At 45.8% G+C, this 24,705-nt stretch overlaps 6 protein-coding genes across 6 annotated transcripts; 5 read left to right on the top strand and 1 right to left on the bottom strand.

The window, feature by feature from the left end:
* Nucleotides 1-1,848: 1,848 nt before the first annotated feature.
* EDB93DRAFT_1099854 (uncharacterized protein) lies at nt 1,849-5,868 on the bottom strand (the record flags this gene model as incomplete). The annotated part of the gene is made up of 13 exons (XM_041446952.1): nt 1,849-2,073; nt 2,259-3,017; nt 3,051-3,085; nt 3,151-3,285; nt 3,392-3,560; nt 3,585-3,629; nt 3,741-3,815; nt 3,887-4,048; nt 4,489-4,530; nt 4,936-5,051; nt 5,089-5,306; nt 5,349-5,440; nt 5,494-5,868. The coding sequence occupies 13 exons, from the start codon at nt 5,866-5,868 to the stop codon at nt 1,849-1,851; spliced, it is 2,448 nt and encodes an 815-aa protein (XP_041313235.1).
* A 974-nt stretch (nt 5,869-6,842) lies between these two features.
* Nucleotides 6,843-7,448, top strand: EDB93DRAFT_1075350 (uncharacterized protein; the record flags this gene model as incomplete). Its single annotated transcript, XM_041445157.1, is given in 2 exon segments — nt 6,843-7,105; nt 7,118-7,448. Coding segments are annotated over 2 exon segments (594 nt in total), but the record flags the coding sequence as incomplete, so codon positions are not given.
* A 146-nt stretch (nt 7,449-7,594) lies between these two features.
* EDB93DRAFT_1245293 (uncharacterized protein) lies at nt 7,595-8,542 on the top strand (the record flags this gene model as incomplete). Its single annotated transcript, XM_041452303.1, has 5 exons — nt 7,595-7,688; nt 7,741-7,747; nt 7,803-7,988; nt 8,038-8,350; nt 8,408-8,542. The coding sequence occupies 5 exons, from the start codon at nt 7,595-7,597 to the stop codon at nt 8,540-8,542; spliced, it is 735 nt and encodes a 244-aa protein (XP_041313233.1).
* Nucleotides 8,543-15,696: 7,154 nt separating this feature from the next.
* Nucleotides 15,697-16,254, top strand: EDB93DRAFT_1070697 (uncharacterized protein; the record flags this gene model as incomplete). Its single annotated transcript, XM_041444963.1, has 2 exons — nt 15,697-15,813; nt 15,952-16,254. Coding segments are annotated over 2 exons (420 nt in total), but the record flags the coding sequence as incomplete, so codon positions are not given.
* Nucleotides 16,255-19,508: 3,254 nt separating this feature from the next.
* On the top strand, nt 19,509-21,009 carry EDB93DRAFT_1245290 (uncharacterized protein; the record flags this gene model as incomplete). Its single annotated transcript, XM_041452302.1, has 5 exons — nt 19,509-19,611; nt 19,664-19,906; nt 19,959-20,121; nt 20,187-20,614; nt 20,663-21,009. The coding sequence occupies 5 exons, from the start codon at nt 19,509-19,511 to the stop codon at nt 21,007-21,009; spliced, it is 1,284 nt and encodes a 427-aa protein (XP_041313231.1).
* Nucleotides 21,010-22,464: 1,455 nt separating this feature from the next.
* Nucleotides 22,465-23,339, top strand: EDB93DRAFT_1070688 (uncharacterized protein; the record flags this gene model as incomplete). The annotated part of the gene is made up of 3 exons (XM_041444962.1): nt 22,465-22,524; nt 22,575-23,058; nt 23,215-23,339. Coding segments are annotated over 3 exons (669 nt in total), but the record flags the coding sequence as incomplete, so codon positions are not given.
* Between the last annotated feature and the right edge of the window lie 1,366 nt (nt 23,340-24,705).

Raw genomic sequence — 24,705 nt, 5'->3', positions numbered from 1 at the left:
ATGAACCCCCAACACTACTTTCTCCTGAAGGCGTGTAAGTTAGATAGTACAACAGGAAGTAAACCAGAAAGGAAGCAGTGCGGCATAGGGTCAAGGGTTGTACATACCAACAACATTCATGTGACGCTGGACCTCAATGATGAAATTCCACACCTCTGCACACCCTTCTGCTGTTACAACTTGGATGGTATCTGTTGGCGACGCTCAAACAGAGCGTGTGTCGTCAACGGTCGAGGATGTCCTTGGGCTAGCCCAAGGTTAGGGGTCTTACTTGGTGAGGCTTCGGCAAGTAAGATTTGACGCCTATGTCCAAATTGGGTAGCTTATGTCAAGCGGGTGTGAGACAATAAGCTAAATCGGCCTAGGCTTACGACACCCGAAGGTTAATCGTAAGATCGTTGTTAATTAGAAGGACAGAAGTCCGACTAGTTAACAGGGGCTTTGCTCATCGACGAAGTCGATGAGTAAAGATCGAGACTATAGGCTTATCCGCGAAGAGCAGATAAGAAGATAGAATATAGACTGCTGGCGAGGCAGAAAGGATCACTCTGGTAAGAGTAGGAGGTCAAGAACCAAGTAGATTCAAGTTAAGGAATATGTTACATGGTAGCGAGTTTATATAGAGGACAGGAAGCGTATTAGTGGATGATAACTCGTACTACCAAGAGAAGTAATCGGTAAAGGGTATGACCATAAAAGGAAGGCACGTTCGAAGTGAGACACGGGTGAGCTCTGAACGTGCAGATAAGAAAGTGAGTCAAAGATCAGAATAAGAAGTGAAACGCGCAGGGGCACGATCATGCAGCTGCGGATCTAAGTATAAGTCGCATGTGCAACTGCACATCGAGTCAGAGATCAAGAAAGGGAAAAGGGCAAAGGGGATGCGTCGTGCATTAGATCATAGGTTACCGTCCGGACGGTAAGGGCAAAGGGACTGTCCACAGGATCAGTCAGGTGGTGAAATGGAGCATGGGTATGCTTCGTCAGCAAAAGGGTCCGGCCAGATGTACTGGCTTTGCTGAAGCGACAGGTAGAGGGCGAAAGGGAATGCGAGGATGACGAGGATGACAAGGGTAAGGTCGGGGTAAGGGTATGACGCGAGGGCTGATACGAGGAGGATTAGGAGAAAAATGGTAGGGGCCCAAGCGTCTAGATGTTCTTGTAACATCTGCGTCCTGGAAGCTCAAGGCGTAATCTGCACCGTCCAGTTCCGTCCAGACAATCAATGTATCTGGTGGTCACATGAGTAGGTATCAGCAGATCCCCTTGTAAATATATATACCAAACAGACCTTGTTGGCATTGATAGATGTCAGTGGTGCGGATGCGAGTAGTCAGGATGAGTTTGTCGAAATGGACTTCTGAGCGAGCGATAAGGAAAGCCTGGTTAGTCTCGTTTTTGAATTGTCCATAACAAAAAGTGGTCCCTTGGTCAGCCCATTGTGAGCCAATAAGCTTGTAAACCTTTGTAGAATGTGGACAAACGTCGGTCAGAGTTGGCACTTAATGAACTCATGAAAACAAGATAGGCACAGATGAACGAGCAAGAGTGTTGGACCACCTGGAATGCATAAGAAATGTTTTGAAATTCTGTGCGCTTTAACAACTCATGCCGCAAAGATAGTGGAGATGCTCGGAGACAAGTACTTATATACGGACTCGAAGTTGGCAAGATAGTTGTCAACAGATTTGTAAGTATGACATCGACACAACTTGAATACAATCCGATGCACAACGAGGAGCTAGTATGACTGTCAGTCTGACAAGACGAAAACATATGCAAGCTCTACTAGTCAGTAGATATGTAGTAAGGCAAGAGATGTACTACTAATTACTACCAAATGCGCAGTTACCATAGTGCACGACACATGTTAATCAACAATGTGTCAAATCTCAAGTGTTCATCCTCGGGCAACATGCATAGACGAGACTTTGTGGATATGTAATAGACCTTGTTCTCCTCACTGCCAAGGTCGAAAGTTGCAGACCAAGGACCCGCTAAAGCTTTTTTCAATGACCAAGCACGCGAGGTTACTGCAAGGGCGATGGCATTGGTAAGGGGGGGTATCCAAGACTGTACCAAGGGGGATATACCAAGAGTATTGCTTGCAGGTTATGATGTATTCTAACAGGTTGAAGATGGTGTTGTGGCCACATGGAGTTCGACACAACATAATTTGCCTATCGTCCATGGTCACCTAAATGTAGAGTATGGTGAACACTGAAAACGTAAGGTTTGATCATAAAAATCAGACCTACCTCAACAATTTTGTCTGCAAATAGAAAGTCAGATAGCAGGGATGTCATATTTGCAACCCGCACTGCTTGCATTTCGTCTCTTGAAAGGGATAGATCAAGGCTCAAGTCATAGGCTGATATCCAAGAGATACTGGTGATTTCCTCGAAGTTGCCGTGTATCTTTTTCAGTACTCCTTTGAGCCTCGTAAGAAGCTTCTTAGCATCTGAGCCTGATTTCCAATGGGTGAGCTCATGCCCGTGATCGGTGTTCTGAGTGGTATAGCACACAATTGTTGCATCTAATGTGTCGTTGGCAATGGTGGAAAGTTCAGTTGGAGATGGAAAGAGATTGTCTTTGAACAGCTTCTTAAACATGTCGGTCTGAACGTCCCCTTTGAAATCCTGGAGTAATGTCGGTGTTAAAAAGACAAACAATGAGGACACATGTTCTGTGGACAGAGGTGATTCCTGGGTGACATATTTGGACTTGAGGAACTTCGTCTGGGTAGAGGCGGCAGTTTTAGTTTTGCGGGAGGTATGCCTACCATGGATCAACTTTCTTGTCACTTCAGGTATGGGGTCAAGAGGGGCCTGAAGGTTTGAGTTGTTGAATCTCATAAAGTAGTAGATGTCGTTAGACATGGCGGGCTGAGAGTTGTTTGAGCTGTGGGATACCACAGAATGGTGGGTATCAGGAAGGGGAGGAGGATTGTTCATGCCATGTGATACAGTAAAATTATAGTTGTGACCGCCTGTTGTAATGGCCATCCGCATCGTGTCCTGGGAAAGAATGTGGCAGCGTCATTTGCACACCCTGCTGGCTGCTACCTGAGGGCACCAAGTAGTTACTGTGTTGAGCTTAAAGATTGTCGAAGTTAGAATGGCAGAAATCAATGATACACAAAATCAATACCGTTCAAGTTGGAGTCATAGTTGTGACTGCCATCGTAATGGCCGTCCACATGATGCCCTGGGAAAGAAACCAGCAGCATCGTTTGCACGCCCTGTTGGCTGCTACCCGAGGGCATCAAGTAGTTACCGTGTTGAACTTGAAATCATCGAAGTTAGGACGGCAGAAATTAATGATACACAAAATAAATACCATTCAGGTTGGTGCTATTATTGTGCATTGGCAGCTCGAGATGGCCACTGACTTAACTCGGAGCATATGCTGCGACAGAGAATTGGGAACCAGGACCATACTGCTGGACTGGCTGCTCCAATCCAAAGTCGACGTTGCCTTGGGTTTTGGGTAGCCATCATAATTGTGATGACCTGCACTGGGTCCTGCATGGACTTGAAGATTGTGAGTGTGGCAGAAGGCTGATGTGACACGAAAAAGCTTACCATCACCGTGACTGAAGGTGGCGTGTAGGTTATCTGGAGTATGTCCTAAAACATTTGAGGCATTTTCAGCCTGAATGTTGTACCCTAACTCAAGATTGTGAACTTGGTGGGATAAACATTAATGTCAATGTCCAGATGTTGAATTGAGAAACATACCGTATCTGCCTGCTGGAAAACTGAGTCCAGGCTGTGACTGCTCGACTTGAAGTTGGCCTGATTTGGAGTGACCCACTGAGAGGTGTGTCAGGCTGCCAGACCATGTCATCGCAGATTAACTAAGAGCCGGTAGGTCGCGAACGTACTGTGTCTGCCATCCAAAATCTGATGTATCCATTACCAGAGAGTCTGATTGATAATGACTTGCGAGCAGTGAGTGGAGGGAGGGGGAATTTTTGACTGTGATCCTTCGTATCCCAACTGGTAGTCAAATCTTCAAGCTCGGCATCCCGGACGTGATACCGAATCTATTGGACAATGTTATTAAGAATCAAGACTTACAATAATATTACTTCGATATCATTGAATCAAGATCTTCATTCCTGGCCCCTGTAGCTCAACACAGTTGGAGGAACCTACTTGTTATTTCCTGTTTGAGATGCATACACATTTGACAAGTCGACACGTCAGAAGGGCAGCCTACATTAATTTCTGCTATTGTGAGGTTTGGGGTGGAACAAGGTGCAACTTGTCACCTTGTGTCGTCGCCAAATGGAGTTCAATTGAATTGTACAGCTATATACCGAGCCTACACCTATGAAATTCGGAACCTTCCACCAAGTCCAAATTAGTCGTGTCAGCCAATTTTGAATTTGGTGCCGGCTGCGATCAACTGACTCAGACACAACCGGTATTATAACTTCAGAATTAAAATTAATGGATAATCCAATAATTCAACCTTACTCACGCACTCAACTGAACTTCTGAAGTGCCATAGAATCTCGTTTGGCTTCACAGCAAGTTGTCCACAATAGCTGTAATGTCATTGATGGTACATGTCATGTTGTAAGCTATCGTAACAAATAGATGGCTGAGTGACCCGGAAGAAATAACTAATACTGACACAACTTGAATGAATGCAGAACAAATAAAAAAAGTGGGGCCTGCATCAATGTAACTACAGGGGAAATTTTGTCCCAGCATCAGGGAAACATAATTTAGTGCTAGTGTTACAGAGCGCTCTGTAGCATTCCATGGCACAATCCAACCCGCTAATGCATGATCCATCACAAAAAAGAGAGTGCTGCTGCCTTCCTGTTGCTATGGCTCAACGATGATGGCCTATCTATTTGTCACCAACACAGTCAGTGCAAAGTCAGGTGATTTCGAAGGAATGCCGATTACTTCAGCTGACATCAGCAGGATTTCCCAACTTGAAGGTTGTTCGGAACCGGTCTTCTTCTGAGTTTGTAAGAGCAATGCCCGAGTCGTCAGAGTTGCTATTATCTGTGACTTTGAGCTGGTCATCAGCTGCGACAGTACTCACATTAATAGATAAAAAACATACGAGTATTTTCAAGATAATCTAGCTGAGTATCCCCAACAGAGAACAATACAATATTGTTGCTGTATGCTGCGACACCGCAGTCTATCTGTTCCTTGATATCAATCTCACTAACTCTTATGAGTTCCTGGACTGATGTTCCAAGAGGCTCCTGGGAAGTGTTTGTGTATTCTTCCCCCTCATCCTCCAGAACCATGTGAAGGAACTTAAAGTGCTCCTCACTAGCATAGATTTCCCACGCCGTTGCCAGAGCACACACACACCTCCATTCAATGTCAGTATGCATCATAGCGACAGCTTGAGCTGCAGCCCCAGGAGACAACCTTCTCAGGCAACACTTGAGCACATCTTTGCTCTGGTATGTTTTTGTCAAATAAGCAAGTTATACATTCATATACCACAACATACCTTCTCAGCATCTTCCTGACTCATTGAGTCATTGTGATGCAACTGATTGTTGAAAAAGCGGTGCTCCGATCTGGCAGGCCCATCTCTCTTGTAGGGCTTGGGGTTTGATTTTGCATGCTTGACAAAATGAGATAGATGGTGGATTATCGGGGGAGCGGTTACAGGTTCGTTTATGTCACTGTCGGTTTCGTCTGATGATGGTGACCTTGCACGTTTGGTTTGCGGGATATGCTGACTGAAAGTTCTACCAGTCATCATATCAAGGACTGGAGCAGGTTCAAGTGTATCCACAGTCATATGATGACTAGGCCCATCACTGCCCTCACACTCATGACTAGACACTCTGGAAGAGTGTGAAGGACTGAGAAAAGACATGTTTAGCGTGGGCAGGGGATCAAGAGGGAGGCAAGTATGCAGGTTTCAAAGGCTGAATGTTGAACAGTTGCTTATGAGTACGTGTATGTATAATACATATTATTAATATAACTGTAATTCCCATATTGAACCTACATCATATAAGGCAAAAAGATAAGTAATTTGAAATGTGGATAGTAAACTCCGACTTGGATTCTCACTGGATGCATGGATTAGTACCGCCTCTAGGGAACTTGAAAGCTTCGGAACTTGGAAGCTCAGACAAGGCTGTATAGCCAGTGTCAGTAATACTTCATGTGGCTTTCACAAAAAGTACTTTGGATCCTGTTTTTTTTTAATGGTGTCTTGCGGAGCTCGAGGTTGTTCTTGGGAGAAGGCAACTGACAATCAAGGACTCCACAGACATCGCGCAAGCTGCAGTTTTTTCAGGAGATCTAGTGTTCTTGCAACACAGAAAAGACTAGAGCGTGCAAGGAATGTGACTTCAGTATATTTAGCTGCAAATATGTCCACAAATGCTTCACAAGTGAGTCGATTGGCTTCCAATGAGTCAGAGCTGAATCACTAAACTTGTCAATAGAGAATCTTACCATTGAAGCCTTTCAGTGCCCCTTGTAAGCCCATGGCCAGGCCTAGGTCTAGTTCAGCAGCTTGTATGTCCTCTGATGTCCCCAGTCTGAGTCTCAAAGGTCCCAAGTTGCAGCACCCCTTTAATAACTCTGACTTGGAAAGGCGACAAAATGTTGACTTTGACATGGATGACGGGCTTAATCTTGGAAATGGATGTCATTGTGAGATCTTATGTCCGAATATTTGATGTCTGCTGATCACTCTACCGAGTTTTAGAAGTTCCCGTACTTCCTAGGAGACACATTCCAAGGTCTTTCAATGATATTGAGCATTCGGCTGAGGATCTCAATGACTGCAATAATGTTCCTGTTTAACCACTCCCAGCCTAGTCCAGAATCTGGTGTGTCCTTCTCATGCTGAGAGATACTCTTCAGACTGCCTTTAACTCAGTTGGGATCTGTCGTCTATACCCTCACCGTCCTTCATTTGAGCCCAATAGATTCATACCGTCTTTATTACTTGCCAATTCATGTCCAATAATTGTCCAAGGAACTGATTCTCCATCGAAGATCTTTCTGCCACCCTACCCATTTCCAAATATGACCATTTATCACCTCATGACGTGGATGAGCTCGCGCAGTCACCAGAAATTGGAGAATGAGGTCTAGTGACTTGTCAGTGATGTCCTCCAAGCTGACAATTTTGATATTAAGCATCTTGAGGGATTTTTGGTGAAGAAGAACTTGAAAGAATTGGATAAAGATAAGGGCGAGGAGAAAGTCACCTTCCCAGATGACTGGATCAAGACCGATGTCACCATCGACATCCCTATGAGATTGAGGGAGGAAAGACCGAAGGTGTATAGTATTTCCAGATTCCATTATTGCCCTCTTGTTGAAGTGATCTGCGTGGCATTTGCAGACATCCAAGCAGGCGCATTCTATCTACTACCTTTTAAGCGACTATGGAAGGATCCAATGGACGATCACCAGGAGCGAATATTCAATTAGCTCTACGCTTCTGATACCTGGCTAGAAGCTCAGGACAATCTCCAGAAGTTGCTCAAAGAGCCTGGCTGTTCATTAGAACGCATCATAGCGGGTCTTATGTTCTTTTCTGATGCCACTCACTTAGCAAATTTTGGAACTGCTAAGGCATGGCCGCTCTACTTGTATTTTGGCAATCTGATGAAGTATGCACGACCATTACCTCAATCAGGAGCATGCCATCTAGTAGGATTTTTACCTTTGGTGAGTCCCCCTGATTTGATTCTCGACTATTAACATGAACAGTTTTTGTTAGCTTCCCGGTGAGTTTCCCTTCTGCCAACAATTGACCTTATATTAAATTGTTTTTCAGCTTAGACAGGGTGCAGATGGTGCTCAAGGCGATGACACTTCAAAGCTCAAGCCTCTTGTCCCTGATTGGGTCAATTGCGAGTGGAAACCTGATCCCCCAGTCGACCCTGAAGATAAACACTGCCGTGGATTCACCAACAATGCTTGTGGCAGGCTGCTCTGTCCAACAGAGCTAGACTGGAATAACCCAATGTTAGTATTGCACTTGTGATCTCTCTACTAGACACTAATTTTCTGCCAGTGTCAGAGCAGGAATTAGGGACTGCATAGATGGCCATATTGTGATGGAAATGTCATGGCCCACATTTCGTTATGCAGGATATACAGCCAATCTGAATAATCTCAAGGAGGGTCTCTTCAAAAGCAAACTTTTAGTTCAGGTTCATCATACTAAAACAGAGGACATTGCTGGTGATGAAGATGGCACCAACATCATCGAAAACAACAGATGCGCAAAGAAGGATGTTTTGGGCAAGAAAGTAAAAACACACGTGGCTCAAATCATTAAAATGCACAAAGTCTCACCTCGTTTGATCGCTTATGTGTCGTGTCAAGTAAGTGGTCAGTTTTGCGTGTCCTTACCGAGCACTAACAAATCCTGACACATGTAGTTGCAATTCACCCTTTCCTCTGTAACGTCATGGCAGTCAGTAGACGGCAACTTTGATTACATGCAGTTCTGGTGCAATATAGTGGACTTCTTTGAACACCCCCCTGGTCGAACAGTGCAGCACAATATGGACTGACTCCTGACATGGTGGACGAGGTAAATTGATTACAAGTCAACAGCTGTTAACTGATCTCTTCTATTAGGAAAGTTTTTGGAACAAGTCATTGGATGGAACTCAGTGATGCGGCCAAGGCTCATATGTCTGTAAATGCTCTCGCAATGCAGCGGGCACGATTGGATGATGCACTTTTTGAATCTGAGTAGTTCACATATCGTTCCAACCATTTATTATTACATTACAATAGTTGTTTGTCTACCCTTTTAATTAATGTCATGATTTGCACCGAGTTTTAATTGTTTGATGTGGAGTGATAGGGCCGCCTGACTATTTGCGCTCGTGCCATAAGAAAGCAACAAAAGGGGGCTGCTACAGGTTAAGCTATGCCTGGTGAATCAGAGCAACAGGTTGGGTCTTCTGCACCTTGTTCACATGTTGTGAACAGTCTACAGAGTACAGGTTGAGCTACAGCCGGTGAATTCCCTTACTTGTGTTTCATAGGTTGCATCGAGAATATCTAGTGTGATAAGTGCCAAAACATATGATTTTACAGAGAATGTGAGGCAACAACAATCATAAAACCATCGAAATGACAGCCCCACCCCCATGACATAGGGAAAAGTTGGAATCAATTCTCTCCGTCCATCTACATGTTGAGAATTACAAGAAAGCTGAAAGGTAATACCCAACTCGTAGACATAGACAGGTCAGGATATCTATTCAGTCTATGTACTAGGTCAGCAATTGCTCGAGCATAGCAAAATGAAGCCAGTAAATACCTAACATTCCCCAACAACAACTTTGTACTTTCATGGATGAACTAAGCTGATGCAGTCGCGACTGCATGCACACAGAATTCATCGCATGAGGTGCTATAAATGTAATGGTATCTATCCATGATGAAACATGCAAAATATTGGATGAATGGTAAGTAAGGTGCTAAGGTGAAGCATGACTCACTAGTATAAGCTCTCAAGCCAAGGTACTACAGTCATTGACCATCATTTGAGTTCGAAATTTTTGGATGTCTACCACAACACAACCCGACACAATCTCGAAAATTGCTTTCAGGGATGTCATGATAGATAGCTAATCTACTTCGAATAAAATTTTGAAGAACATCAAACGAGACATTATTCCGCAATGAAAAGTGTGTAAATCTTGGTGTTATTGTATGTTCACCATCATTTGAGTTCACCCAAAAAGGCAGATTTATTCCCTAGTCACACAGATTAATCTTCTTCCTCACTATCATCTGACTCATCCTCTTCCTCGTCAATGTGGGTGAGTGGGCTTTGGGAGTGGGGCCTCAAGTCTCCCAAGCTTCGGTTTGACATGTGTCATGTGTCATCTCTCCAACTTTGCCTTTGCTCACTCTTCCTCCCACTGCCTCAACTCCTCCTTATATAATCATGTTCGTGTTTATCGGATCTCGCTTATTTTGCTTCCATGACGCTGATAAGATACTATTGAGACACTCTGCACCGGCAACATTCTGGCAACACACACACTCACCAGCTCCCTTGCAGAATAGAACAGTGATATGCTTGAAGGTTGTTTGCAGGTATTTATTCAATTTACGAATCCGATTCTAGTTGTTTTGCTTTCAGGGATGCATAATAGTGAAAATTTCGCAACAAAACATACCATTGCACATTTGTTCGAGGTCTTTTATACCTATCATTACTGCCAATATGTAGTTAGGCACATAACTCATATGATAGAACTAAAATGTTACATGGGATAGTATCAAATTTGAGTGTCATACAAGGTAAACGCAAATGATGGTGAAAACTCAAATGACGGTCAATGACTGTATATCCTAAAGGCACAAGTGTTTGCACAACACCACGACTTCTTTGTGATTTCTCGCAAGTGAATACAGGTGCTGAGGTACTATCACTCCTGGGGTTCTGCAACATTTTCAATAAATCTTTTGTAACTCCTCAACCGCATCATATTATCTTCTACTGATTTGCACCATTATATATTCGTAGCTACTCTATATGAATATGTTTTTTTCTGATTTTAAGGATTTTTTGGTGGAGTGTCGGATGAAGGCCGAGAAAATTCAGGGTCTGACTGGTATTCTGCAAGACATAGTCATGTTGTGTCACACGTCGGCACAGCAGCGGCACCGTCAACTTTCATCCGGTACAGTGTCACACCTAACTGAACCTCCACCTGACTCTTGGGCTTGGTTTGAGTTGTTATGAAAAACCGGGTGGTCCTCAATTAATCCTAGAATAGCTTGAAATACCTCCGGAGAGACTCGTAACATATTGATGAAGCGGTGGTGGTCAGCTGGACTCTGTGCCCATTCCCACGTGAGGTGTAGACTGCCGTATTTAAGGACCGGAGGGCGAGAATTCAGGTAGCAAGTAGTGATGTGCACGGCTCAGCTTGAGGCCCTAGGCCAGCCCAAGCCAGGCCCAAATAAGCCAGGCCCAGCCTAGGCCTAAGTCACAGCCTGAGAAAGGCTTGGGCCTGGGCTTGAATTTTGAAAAGCCTGAGCCAGCGGCCTAAGCCGTGGCTTAGGCATGTTTGGTGGCACTGCCATAGAAGCCTCACCGGAGGTACATTTTCCGACTCTATTTTTGTCTTTTCGATCTTCTGACTTCCATCACTCTTATCAGCTTCGACAGTCCATATGTCGCAGTGAGTTGCCATGTCTTATTTGTGCTTCGGTTGGTTGACATTACTCACATTACAGTCGAAAAGCCTACTCTGTCCAACATATCCAACAATTTACCCTCCTTTGACACCTTTTCTCTTGTGTGTTGCTATGCAAAAGCCACGGTGAGCTGCCAGCGCTATGTCTTGTGCTTTGTGAGCTCGACATAACTCACTCCGCCGTCGGCAAACTAGATCTCAACTGCACAAGCCAATATTTTTGGTAATTTTGAAGCCTTATGTGCTTCACCTTCGCAAGTGTGATTGTCCACCCAATATCTTTCAATTGATTTATGTTGGTACGTGTCCCTCTAATATCCCAACTACCTGCTACCTACCTATGATGAGCACAGAAACCGAGCACTGTGTTGCACATCCTGTACGCAAAACCAAACCTATGGCGGCCCTTCTTCAACATGCGGAGAAGGCAGCACTGCCATCCCAAACCAAGGCAATTCACGACTTCCATGCTGCAGAGGCTGCTAAGCGCGCTGCCACTTCATCCTCCACCAAAATTGCAGAACCTCCACGCACCTCTCCCATACCATCAGCATCATCTGCTGTCAACCCCTGCAAAAGGGTGCACCCTGAAGACTCTTATGAAGACTCTGACAGAGAATCTGGCAATGACGAGCGTGAAAACGCACATACTAATCCCAAGCCTCGAAAGCAGCGCAAATCAGCTGTTGTCCCAACTGAACCAGAATTAGTTGATGCTGATGGTATTCTAATCGACATTGATGTTCAATCTCTCATGGAACCAGCGTCGACACGAGAGGCCAAAACTGCTGACATCGACAAATTTTTCGGTGCTACCTTTGATCATGCAGGGGCAAATGGAAAGTGAAAAAGCACAGGAAGTGCAAAACATGCCTGTAGGTCTGCTGATTTGTAGTTGTACTCACGTGCTGATGCATGCTCAATAGGAAAGAATGTATTCTTGTTAATGAAATATCTACCCTCCATCATCACGCTGAGGCAAAGTTCTCTGCCAAATATCGGAAATGGGCCAAAGGACATTTGTTTGAGTTGATGCTTCCTGGCGACGTTAAGGCCCGCAAGGAAAATGCCGTGCAGCAGAGTATTAATGCGCATCTGACTGAGCGGAAGCTTGCTGAACAAGTGGTTTCATATATGGATAGGTTGTTCAAACAGGCTGCAATCAAGTGGCTCGTGTCCACTGATCAGGTACTACATTTCTCTTACGATTGAACTGAATTAATGTCTATTTATCTAGCCAATTCAAGCACTCGAACATCCAAAGTTCAAAGAAATGATTGACATCGCGGCTTGCACAACCAACGGCATCAAAATTCCAGGCAGGAAGGCAACTCGTGCGGAGATAATAAGAACCTTCAAAACTCATCTTACGGGGCTCAGGAGCAAACTCAATGTAAGTAAATTTTATGATATTGCTCTATCTACTTGACTAATGTGGACCTATGTAGGGTGCCACTGTCAAGGGCACCATCAATACTACCTGTGACGCATGGCAGGCCGAAAATACTGATGGTTACTTTGCTGTCACAGGACACTGGATCGAAGAGAAGACTACTACACAATGGGAACTCGAAAGTGCGCTGCTTGGATTCACTCAAGTCAATAATGCCCACACAGGCAAGCATCTCGGTGGTGCTTTGTTTAAAATCCTTGATCGTGTTGGTGTCACGCACAAGGTAAGTTAGGTTTACTGCAAGTATATTCATTAGTCTCATAAATCACACTAGCTTGGACACGTCACTTGTGACAATGCTGCGAACAATGACACCACCCTACAGGAATTCGCAAGGCTATACGAGGCCAAATATGATAAGGAGTTTCCCTGGCGCCAGCGGAAAATAAAGTATGTTCGATTATCACTTCTTGCTTAACAAAATTGCTCTCTGACAAATCTAATAGCTGCCTAGCCCACATTATCAACATTGCGACACAGACCTTGATCAGCTCATACAGCAAATCCCCTCATTACAACCCCCATGATCCGAAAGCGCACGAGCTGTCCAATCGAGATAAAATTGGCCTCGTTTGTAGCATTTGCATTAAGGAATGTTCCTCTGCAAAATGAAAGGAGCTGTACCAGAATGTTCAAACCAAGGGAGGCATGTCCCAGCCAACGCAACTGTTAATCAACATGAAGGTTTGGTGGTCCTCCACTTATATTATGCTCAACCGTGCAGAGATGAATAAGGAACACGTTGACATGTTTGTATATGAGATAGGTCGTCAAGAGCATGATTTAGCTAGACACGCGAAGATTGACTTTTTGCAGCTGTCAAACGTTGAATGGACACATGTTGGGCAGTTTGCCGATCTTCTCTCGGTGCGTTATTTTCTATTTATTTGAAGCTTTCTACTTATCTTGGTTTTTTAGTATGCTGATGTGACCCAACAAGCTTTCTCATCTGAACAAGGTTCAACCTTACACCTTGCAATCCCGGCACTCAAAACTCTTCACAAGGCTTGGTCATCACGCGCAGAAAGGCCAAAATATGCGAAGTTTGCTCCCACGCTCAAAGATGCAGCTGCCAAAGTAGACGAGTATTACGAGAAGACGACACACTCTGCTGCGTATGTATTGTCAATGTGTACATTGATTATTTTTTCATGAACGACTGTGAGTCTGACATTTGCACTTCAGTACTCAACCCCACAGGGAAAATGTCATATTTCACGAAGCATTGGCCAGAGGACCTGCACGATGACGTGCTTTCTACTGTGGAGACAGTGGTGAGTCATCTTTTTTATTTTATCAACCTAATCTAAATGTGCTACAACTAGTTCAAAGTGCGGTATCTTCAGCTGAACCAAGTGACATCATCGATGTCACAACACACAACTAAGCCCAGCAGAACTGGCAGTCTCAAGAAGTTAATTCGCAAAGTCCTCAGTGACTCCAAGGATGATTCATCAGCCAACCCAGTGCCTACTTCAATTGGTGACCCGACAAGACCATGGCGGGCTGAATTTTTGGCCTACCTCGAGACAGTTGAAGCAGCTCCACCATCTGGCATGTCTACCATTCAATGGTGGGGTGTACATATTTTTTTCGCTACTCAAAAATTTCATGCTAATGATAATCTTACTACTTAAGATAAATGCACAGAGGTACCCCATTTGGGCTTCACTTGCGCGGGATTATCTGGCCATTATGTCATTGTCGGTCTCCAGTGAGAGGGCGTTCTCGCAAGGTGGTATCACCATCACCAAACAACACAACCAGCTTAAGGCCAACATTGTCGAAGCACTCCAGTGTCTTAAATGTGCACTACGACATGATCTTCTGTTCCGTGAGCCTGCGCCATTGTCTCTCGTTGAGTTGGAGCACCTGGACGACAATGACGAAGAAGTGGAAGTAGAAGAGACTGGTGATGACGAAGAAGGTTGGGACATTCTGCTTTTGGGTGATGATGCTGAGGACGTGTCAGACACTGAGATGGACATTTACTAGATATATTGTAATTATGCTGCCTAATGCCACAGTGGTCTTGAGCTGTCTGTTGGCTGCGAAAAGCCACAGCCTGGTTGGGCTTAAGCCCCGGCTTTGGGCTGGCTTGGGCTCACAGCCTAGGCTCTGAATTTTTGTGAGCCTAAGCCCTTCGAAGCCAAGCCTAAGCTGGGCCGGAACATCACTACTCGGCGAGCTTGTTGTATGGCCAATATGCAATTTATATCTGTAGTAAGCTGTTGTGAAAGGTCTTTGAGTGTCTGTGCAGGTCGAAAGAGTGCTTGAATGATCAGGAAAAAGATATAGGATTCTAATGTAGCGAGCTGTGAGGCATGTGTGGTATGGGTTTGGGAGTTAACTGCTTACATAACACACCGCTAACCCTTGTCCCTCACGTGTCAGCAGAAGCAGGAGCAAAAGCAGAAGCAGAAGCAACCTACTGTGAGCTCCCCTAATCGAGTTACGCACATATATATTTAACACGGCATTAGACCGATGATTGCAATAGGGATGATGTGGCCTATTCTCACCAGGACCAAATATGAGGCACATTTGCCAATACTGATAATCCGGACTTGCGCATAGAAATCTGAATGAGCCTGAAATGGGTTATCATGCTTGGTCTCACATGAGCCACGTCACGGTGCCTTACAGGATAGGCATGATCCACGTTGGTGGTTGCACTATCTGTTGGATTTAGATTATTTAGATTTCCTTATCGAGTTTCGACTCGGAACGAGCTGACTGTGGCTTAAACTTTATTTCACCGTGATTACATACAGTAGCGATATTTTTGTATACCTTACGTGTTTGCAACAAATTCACCGTGCTACCTGCTACCGAAAATTCTATACAAATGTGTCACACAAACAGGCAGAGCTCCCTGTGGTCATATCTCGGAGCTATTTGGTGATTCCATCACCGGCAGAAGTCTCGGAATCAACGGTTCTGGGCTTATCTATTAATACTCGTGCTTCTTTCGCTTCTATTACCTCACGTTCCTGGCGCCATCACCATGACTGACGACTCGGACTGCATTTCCTGCTTCCTGCTTCTCGGGAATACCAATTATGGCGAGTGGTCTATCCGAATGGAGGCAGAGCTTATCCGAAAGGGTTTATGGGATATGGTGTTTGCTGAGGTGGATGTGGATGGAAAGACAGATGACGAGGTGAAGGCAGAGTTGCAGAAGTTGCTGGTGAGGAGGTCAGTGAAGAAGATGGCAGAGGCAAGGGCAGAAATCATCCTTCGCATTGAGCGTGATCAGCTTGCTCATATGCGTGATTGCAATCCCAAGGTCATCTGGGAGACACTTGCCCAAGTCCATCGTGCATGTGGCCTAGGTACCAGGATGGCATTGCGATGGAAGTTGTTGACAGCGACTAAAGGTATGGGAGAGGCTATGTCTGCCTGGATTAGTCGTGTCAAGGGTATGGCTCTGGATTTGGAGGATATTGGTGTTACTGTGGATGATGAAGACCGGATTCTTGCACTTACGACTGGACTCGACAAATTGTATGATTCATTTGTCATCTCACTCGACTCAACGGCCACTGCAGATCTTACTTTCGATCATGTGGTCAACTGCTTACTCAATGAAGACGTTCGGCGAGGCAGCGGCGCTACTGAGGAGGTGCGCACTGCATTAGTCAGCTCGGCTCAAGGGCGCGGACCTAGTGTCTGCTTTCGGTGTGGGAAAGAAGGACACATTCGGGCGTTCTGCAATGAGACCCCGATTCGTGGGAAAGGCGCTGAGAGGGCCGCAACGGTGACAGAGGAAACTTTTGCGTTTTAATTTCAGGGGGTGCATTTTATTTTCATTTACTATTCTGTTCGAGTCTTCACTCGAGGGGGTGTGTTGGATTTAGATTATTTAGATTTCCTTATCGAGTTTCGACTCGGAACGAGCCGATTGTGGCTTAAACTTTATTTCACCGTGATTACATACAATAGCGATATTTTTGTATACCTTACGCGTTTGCAACAAATTCACCGTGCTACCTGCTACCGAAAATTCTATACTATCATGGTTCTCGGTCCTCCAAAGTCTAAGCGCAGGATGGCATAGTTATGCCTCACATTGGCAGATCCTACTCCTGCATCTTTGCATTCAACTACTATCAGCCTGTGGACCTTGACTCGAAATGTTTGACAATTCTGCTGCGCTAACCTAAGAATTGAGCCTAGATCTCGTCTTCTTGTTCCCAAAGTTCACCTTTCTTTTCTGTCCTCCTAGTGTTCAGGCGGCAGGCCCCACTATAGCTATGGCCATTGGCCAATAATACTGGCGCTACTGCTCCAGTGACAAACACACCTCCCCGTAACTCTGGTTTGCCCCCAGACTTCAAGTCCACCCCACACGCAATCGACTCCGCTGTTGTCAGCGAACACATCAATACTCTGGGTGTCAAACTTGTTAGATCTTCTGTTCCGGCCACCACTATCCATACTGAACTTCGTTATTCACGCAGCGTCAGTGATGTTCGTCCATGGTTCGCACACGACGTCGAGAACTTCAAGCGATGCAGGGCAGACGAAATGCTGCAGCAGCTCCTTGAAATGTGCGCAGATCCTACCCAATTCCTTCCTCCCAGTGAGAAGTCAATGCTACTCGATACTTCCCTCGAAGCTGTCCTGCACCTCTGCAACGGGCCAGGTGTGGCGCAAAAGATCAAGCAACACTTGACTAAATTGTAAGCTAGTACTTCAAAGGGCACATTAAGTTTACAATGGTCACGACAATGGGCATTGGTGTCACGTTGCCACGGCATTACCACCGGCACCTGTCGGCATTCCAAAATGGGGCTTACATTTCATTTCCATTGCCACGGGTGCGTTGTCATTGTGGCATTAGAATGCATTACAACGCATTAAAATCAAACCCAGAAATTTCTGACAGATGGTAGGAAGGTTGTTTTGATGTGCCAAGTATTCTTTTTTATTTAAATACATCCACCTGAAATTCATATCGAACAGATGGTGTCTGCAATGCCACTGGCAACAGATCGCCACATAAAACCCACCCTATGAGGGAAGTCTGTTGGCAATCTTGCGTAGAGTGTGGGCGGGATAAATATTTCGAGTCCTAACTACCGTGAGTCCATAACCCTGCCGATGATCGCCAGAACCAAGTTCCTTGCGAGAATTGGCCATCGAAGATGCAACATTCATCCGGAGAAATTCGACAACATGGATGATACAGGGAAGGGCTTGACGACGTCGCTGTTAAAATTCCTAAAGCTATAGTATGGCCCGCTGTTGACATCATGTGAAGATCTTCCCGCACCCGCTGCGGCATCCATGTCGTTATTCTCCCTCGTCATGCCAATGTGAATTTCTTTCAGCCATTATGTTTTAACTTTCGTCATTGCTTCTGTCATCAATGGGATTTAGTACAAGTTACAACTCATCCAAGATGATGCAATATGGTAAGTATGCCGAAATTTAAATTTATTGACTAGTCCTAACAAGTCCGGTGGTCCAAAAATTCTCATGTACCCCGTTGAATTCTGGAACCTTACAGCTGGCTGGGCACATCATGTACATAGGTGTTTGTGAGTACGAGATATGTCCAGGTCATTTAAATCGAAGCCAATTAATGACAGCTCGCAAGGAATCGCAGAATCAAAACTTACGCATCGGAAATGGCCAGACAAGAACCCCGTAAGCACATGAGTGAGAGATTTACACTGAACAGCCCTTGAATCAACGATTGAGTCTGTGTCATCCAATGCTGCCGCGCACTGTTTTAAATGATTTAAAAGCTCAAATCCCTGTTCTCCGTCGACGAGAGCATTCCATCAAGCATATCTGCCATGTGGGGTCATAGGGAATCCCGCTCTGAACAGAGGCCACTTGATAAGATGGAAGGCCCCTCGACAACCTGTTCATATCCACTCACTGGATTTATTTAGTGTAAGTATCCCGTCCTGCCCCATTCCCACAATGATTCACTGTCATTAAGTGTCGCAATAAAAAAGAGTCTACCATGCCGGTAAGTCATGTGGATAGATCCAGGATACAGACCACTCACACACAATGTCCCATCTCCGCACCCTGCACATTGCCTATCATGTTTGCAAAAAAAAGGACAGTTCCCATTAGCAGACATTGATGCCGTCAAAGCAACAACAGCAGCGAGGACAAAGGAGAGACGCATTGTTTCGAGGATGTGGTATGAGATCAAATATGATGGTAGGAAATCACCTTGTTTTAAAGTGTCGAGATTCTTCTTCATTTAAAATATAGTGAGAAATTATCCACCTGAAATTCGTATCGAACAGATGGTGTCTGCCATGCCAGCAGATCGCCACATAAAACTCACCCTGTTGGCAATCTTGCGTAGAGTGAGATATCACCTTTCAAATCGAGGTCAATTAATACTGGTCGGTAGGCTTGGAATTTTAATGGTGCCAGGTCATGCAGCCTGAAATACGACTAATGTCATTATCAAGTTGTAATATTGAAAGCGAAACTTCGTCTCACACTGATTTCGTTGAGGCTGCCAACTGTGCACTTCGTGGACTGAGGAAGGTGAACGTACCTGGAATACCTGCATTTCAAGATGACGACGAAACCAACGTGCTCTTTCATGTGAATGATCCATCGTACATACATCAAGAACATCAGGGCGAGAAGTCTAGCCGCAAGCCCGACATCGTCGTTGTATCTCACCAGAGCGCTGCGGATATTATACCTGAGGGAAAATCCAAAGATGTTTACCAGTCTGCGTGCAAGCCGCCCACCAAAGACCATGAGAACTTCCAATGAATGGAGGTTCGAACGACATTTGAGTTTAAACGCCCGAAGATACATCTGCCTCATCCGCCGTCTACTTACAATAAGGACTACGTGGTTCCTACTGTCATGTATATGCAGTACATGGCAGAAACGGACGCGTCTGCTCAGCCAACAGACTCAACGTCTGCCACTGGTCCTTCTCATATCTCCCACAAGACGTCGAACGAGCGTAAACCGCACAGCATGTATCTCCGCTACTTCTTTTGACATGTGCGACGCAGTACAAAGTATATCCGACCGACTCAGAAGCAACAAACGTGGCTCCGATTATTTAGGCTCAAATGAGCCATCCACCAGCAAACGATCCAGGCAGGACGAAGAGAGACAAATCAAGCAAGAGGAGAGGAATATGAAGAAAAAGAAGTCGAAGAAACTTCATCCTATCATCCAGAATGGGTTGTATGCTGCAGAAATGTTCGCGGCTCATACCGCGCGCCAGCACGTCATCTCCTTCATAGTAAACAGTAAGCGGATGCAACCCCGTTGTCCTGTGGTCGAACTGATCGCTCATTCCAGACGACATCATTTATATCTGGTGGTTCGATCGTCAGCACACGATTCAATGCGCTGGCATCAACTTTGTTCAGGACCTTCCGCGCTTTGTGGTCTTGCTATTCATCATGCAGCGCATGGGATACAAGCAATGGGGCCTCCACCCGTTATTCGAACGTGAACCTGGGTATGAAGGCGAGATTATCGTCGAGTATGAGGATAATACGGACAAGGACAACCGAAATAAGGGAGGCCAGGATCATTGGATTTGAACTCTGACAAGCGCACGACTCATTTCGGTCTACGCGGACGTGCGACTACTGTTTTTCCAGTGAGGAGCAAGGCGCTTTCGGCTCTGCCGCGTCGGTCCCATTTTCTCAACGAATCCACCGAATTTTTTGCCAAGTTTTTTTGGCCAGAAGAGGCACGCCAGAGCGAACCCGAGATTCTCGAAGAGGTGTACAAGATTGCGAATGAAGATCCTGATATGTTGGGTCATGTTCCAGAGATGGTCTGGTTCCACAAATTTGAAGGGACGTCCACCGCGACAATCGGAAAGGCACTAGGAATCGACGACGCGGGCAGCCGCGTCCTATATATCATCGTGTTCAGAAAGCTTGACCCCATTACGTCGTTAAGCGGGGAAGAGTTCCTCCTTGCATGGTGGGGAGTCGTCAAGTGTAAGTGTCCTTTTCCTGTTATTCATCATCCACTCATTACTCTGACAGGCCATCGCGCCCTCTGGAGGAGGGGCATGCATCACCGCGACACCAGCCCCAGCAATCTCATGGGATACCGCTTACGTGGCCGATTTATGAGCGTCCTCAATGATTTCGACTTGTCATCGATCAAGCGATTTTGTCATCGATTCAAGAAGCTCCCAAAGGCTTCGAACGCACAGGAACGGTACCATTCATGGCGTTGGACCTTCCCATGCCAGAAGCCATCGCAGGCCAAGTCGAGCACATGTACCATCATGATGCTGAATCCTTCATCTGGGTCCTCATCTGGGTCTGCCTTCGGTATGATGAGGGCAAGCTCCTCAGCAAGGGAAGACCACTGGATGAATAGCTGACAGTAGATGCCATGGGATGCCATGGGATGCCATGAGAAAAAAATGAGCTTTTCGTGCGTGCTATGTAGGATACATCCGACGCGATCGCACGAAGGGAACTTCAAAGTTGCCCTTCAGTACTACTTCAGTGCTTAGACGTGATCATCAAATTACTAAGCCCATCCACGTCCATTCCAGCGGATGATGAAATCGTATTCCAGGAATGGCTGCAGAACCATGTGCCGGAGCATGTGCGTAGACTTACAAGCAATCTCTTGTCTTGCCATACTTGAGGCAGGGGTGCCTCCGAAACGTCCTATTATATACTATCTTGTAGATTAAATGTAGAACGAACATCGTGCTCGGTGCATCTTTGCTTCTGTATTTGCGTGTTCATTGTTCGAATGTTCAGGCCACCTATGGCTCAATATTTCTATGCTCGTTTTCTTCCACGGGGCCAAAATCCTTGGCCTCTCGTTTGTCGAGGGGCTCCTCGACTCTCACGGCCAGGTGTTTATGTTCCAGAGTGTTAAATGCTACATTTTAGACTATTTTTGGCCGCAGCAACTTGGACACTATCATCCATGGGATGGCAGGTCAACTTCATACAATAAGCTCGGCGACGCAACATATTTTCCAATCAGATGGCGTGCCTCTCGTAATGAAAGGATCCATATAGCTACAGTAAAGTCATCTCTAGTGTGCATCATGTGTAGTTAATAAAAGTCGTACCATATCTGTAGACTGCGCAATGATCCGATGCAACCTCCTTCGTGCTGCCGCGATAGCAAAAATGGACCAAAAGGCTGTCCGAGGTGAACGAACAACCGCAATAATGCTCGTGAGAGCTTCCTCTTCTACAGGCGAACCGGCAGATAATTGTCAGAGCTGTCCATCGGATCCGAGACCTCAGTCCAATCGTATCATCTGCAAAGTCAGACACCCGGCGGTTGAGAAGATACCGATCAGACAGTAGATGAACAAACAAGACCATTTATTGAACGGGTTATCTGAATTGGGTCTTTTTAGTAGGTTATGAGGTTCGTCTGCCTTGATACCATACGCGATGGGAGTCTCCACACCTCCGTCCTATTTCTGTGACACGGAATGAAATGCAAGTCAGATGCAGCCTGCAGTCTGCGAAACGAGGAGCTCTCAGCTGTTCGAGCTGGTTATAAATTGCAATGCCAGATCTTGTCGCAGCGAAGAGACCTGTCTGCGAATATGATCTTCAGACAAAAATGAAAAGGTGTGGAGATCCCCTGCAGAAGCCGCCGGAGTGCGTTCTGCCTCTTCTCGCCGTAGATTGAAGGTATGGATCATGTCGAGTTAAATCTGTAGCGTCTTGTGCTTCAGCTGGACATGTCCGAGATGTGAGTTGTGTCGGCTGGGATAAACACCGCTCGGACTTTCAAATCAGTCGCGGCAAATCGGCATATCGAACTTTCACCAAGTGAAACGCTGGTAGCAAGCTACATGCCTAAATGTCTTGACCTCTCTAGACTACCCAAGGCTCCAGGTATTCGTTCAATCAACGTGCGTCCTCTCGCTTTCATGTCACATTCTCTCATTATTCTTCCTTAAAGCGTTGCAATGTAACACCCGGCTCCCCTCTTCCAGTACTTTTCCCTGGTAGCGCGCCGTACAACCGTGCCCGCACCGTTGATCCAACGCACCCTGCCACTCGATGGAAAGCTCACGCATTTCCTCAATTCTCCTGTCCTGCATTCACGCTACGCGCTGTACCCAAGGGTGCGCTTCTGCGCCCAGAATTTGAGAGGCGTTCCTCTCAGATGGAGCGCCCTGCCATGGTACCGCGGGGGGAACGGAAGGACAGTTCGAAGAGAGTAGATATGAGCATAGTATTCATGATTTCGAAAAAGAACACGAACAAGAGGGCAGTGGTGCGCAATAGGATCGCGATGCGCATCAGGTCTGCTTTTGAGCTCATTGTTGCCCGAGGTGCTGATGCTGAGCTGAAAGACAATGACAATAGCAGACAACTGGGTAAGGAACGTGGGCCTGAAGAATCCTCGAGCGCTGTTAGGAAGCCCAAGAAAAATATTGATCGTATGCGTCGCGACTCAAAACTTGCCAGCTTGGTATCGTCGATCACCCCGTCTAATCTGGGGCTGGTATCGAATCCTGCGCCTACCAGGCATCTAATTCTCCAAGGTACGTCATGAGAATGATGTTCACTTGTCTCTTTTTCTTACATAAACAAAGACTGGACATATGTTATGTCGCCTACTCTCCTGAGTTACCGCATGCCCCTCCCCGATCTCATACAACACCTCCGTGCGGGCCTCGAGAGCATTCGGGCGCATTCAATGAAGCTCGATGTGCAGTGGGGCGTGGCCTGGCGTCAGATTGCAACCGACGAAACCGAAATTCCTGTGTTATTTGATCTCGATGAGCCAGAAGATGGTCTCGTCAAGGCGGGAGAAGCCATCAAGCCTCAGAAACTGCCTTTCAAGCTGTTTTTCCCGACACCATCGTCTGAAGAGTCGTCTTCTGCCTTGGTCGAAGATGATCAGCTTGTCATTTCCCCCAGATCCGTCGATACACCCATGCGGTCGGCTTCAGCATATGGGCCAGTTCATCCGTCTTCTGGTCCCATTTCTGATTCTTCGAAAGCTACCATACGTGCTCCGTCCACATTTAGAATGGGTGCAGTGGAACGTCTTGCGACCGTAAAAAACCAGCCTCTGGTTATACCGGGTCGCAAATCAAAATGAAGACTTTCTTAGAGTGGAACTAGTGCAGAAATTACGGATATTGACGATATGGATTGATACTGCCGCATGTACACCACATGAAACTCAATCAATTTACCAAGAAACGTGCAATGGTGTCGAATAGACTTGGATGGCCCTTTCGCAACCAACATCTTTATTATCTATTCCCTCATCTTAGGGTGTCACTCCATATACCCACATCGCCGCCCACGCCTCACAAACCGTACCATAACAGCTCCTTCACTCCATCGGCAGCTTATTAAATGCCTCCGGAGCGCTGTGGCTTAAGTTGAACAGGCCAGGGTACGAGTAATGCAGTATCCATTCCAATATTGCTGTATTGTCCTGATACGACTCCAGCATCCAGTGTGGTTCCTAACATTCTCGCGTCTTCGTTATCAAGAGAAGGCATACCTTCCCCATCGTCCACCAGACTGTATTATGGTAGTTGATTTTCACTGAGATGTTGTATGTTACGGTTTTATCTTCTGTACGGCTTGTCTTTTGCGAATATCTTCTAAAGTACGCTTTCTGTTTTGCCTACGGGTAGTCATTCAGTTATCCAATATTGTGGTGTAGGTGAATTTCAGCCTTATGACGTCTGCTCACCGCTTTCTTATCAGGCGTTTCGTGGCCGAATTTCGACACATCCAGATGGGCATGTTTTAAAAGTGACACGACAATATCCCGAATTGCATCTCTCATTGTTGTCAGTTTATCTCGGCATTCACTATAGCACGAGCTCGATAACCTCCGTGGACGGCTTCTATACCATCACTTCTTGGCCTTGCGTGTACGTGACATAATTGTATCTTGTTACTTTCATACAGATGCTTCCCATCTCCAAGACCTCCTGCACTGGACATTCACGGTAGACGGCTACATCGATGATATGAGGGAAATGCATGAATATCGTGTTTCTGCATTACGCGTTCCCATTGACTTTCAGATGCGAAGACCCTGTTGGAGTGGTTTGTAA

Source organism: Suillus bovinus, assembly GCF_016758785.1.
Source record: "Suillus bovinus strain UH-Sbo-P2 chromosome Unknown EDB93scaffold_2, whole genome shotgun sequence".
Classification (NCBI taxonomy): domain Eukaryota; kingdom Fungi; phylum Basidiomycota; class Agaricomycetes; order Boletales; family Suillaceae; genus Suillus; species Suillus bovinus.
The sequence above is the reverse complement of the archived record's forward strand: the minus strand, read 5'-3'. Positions and strand labels throughout refer to the sequence as shown.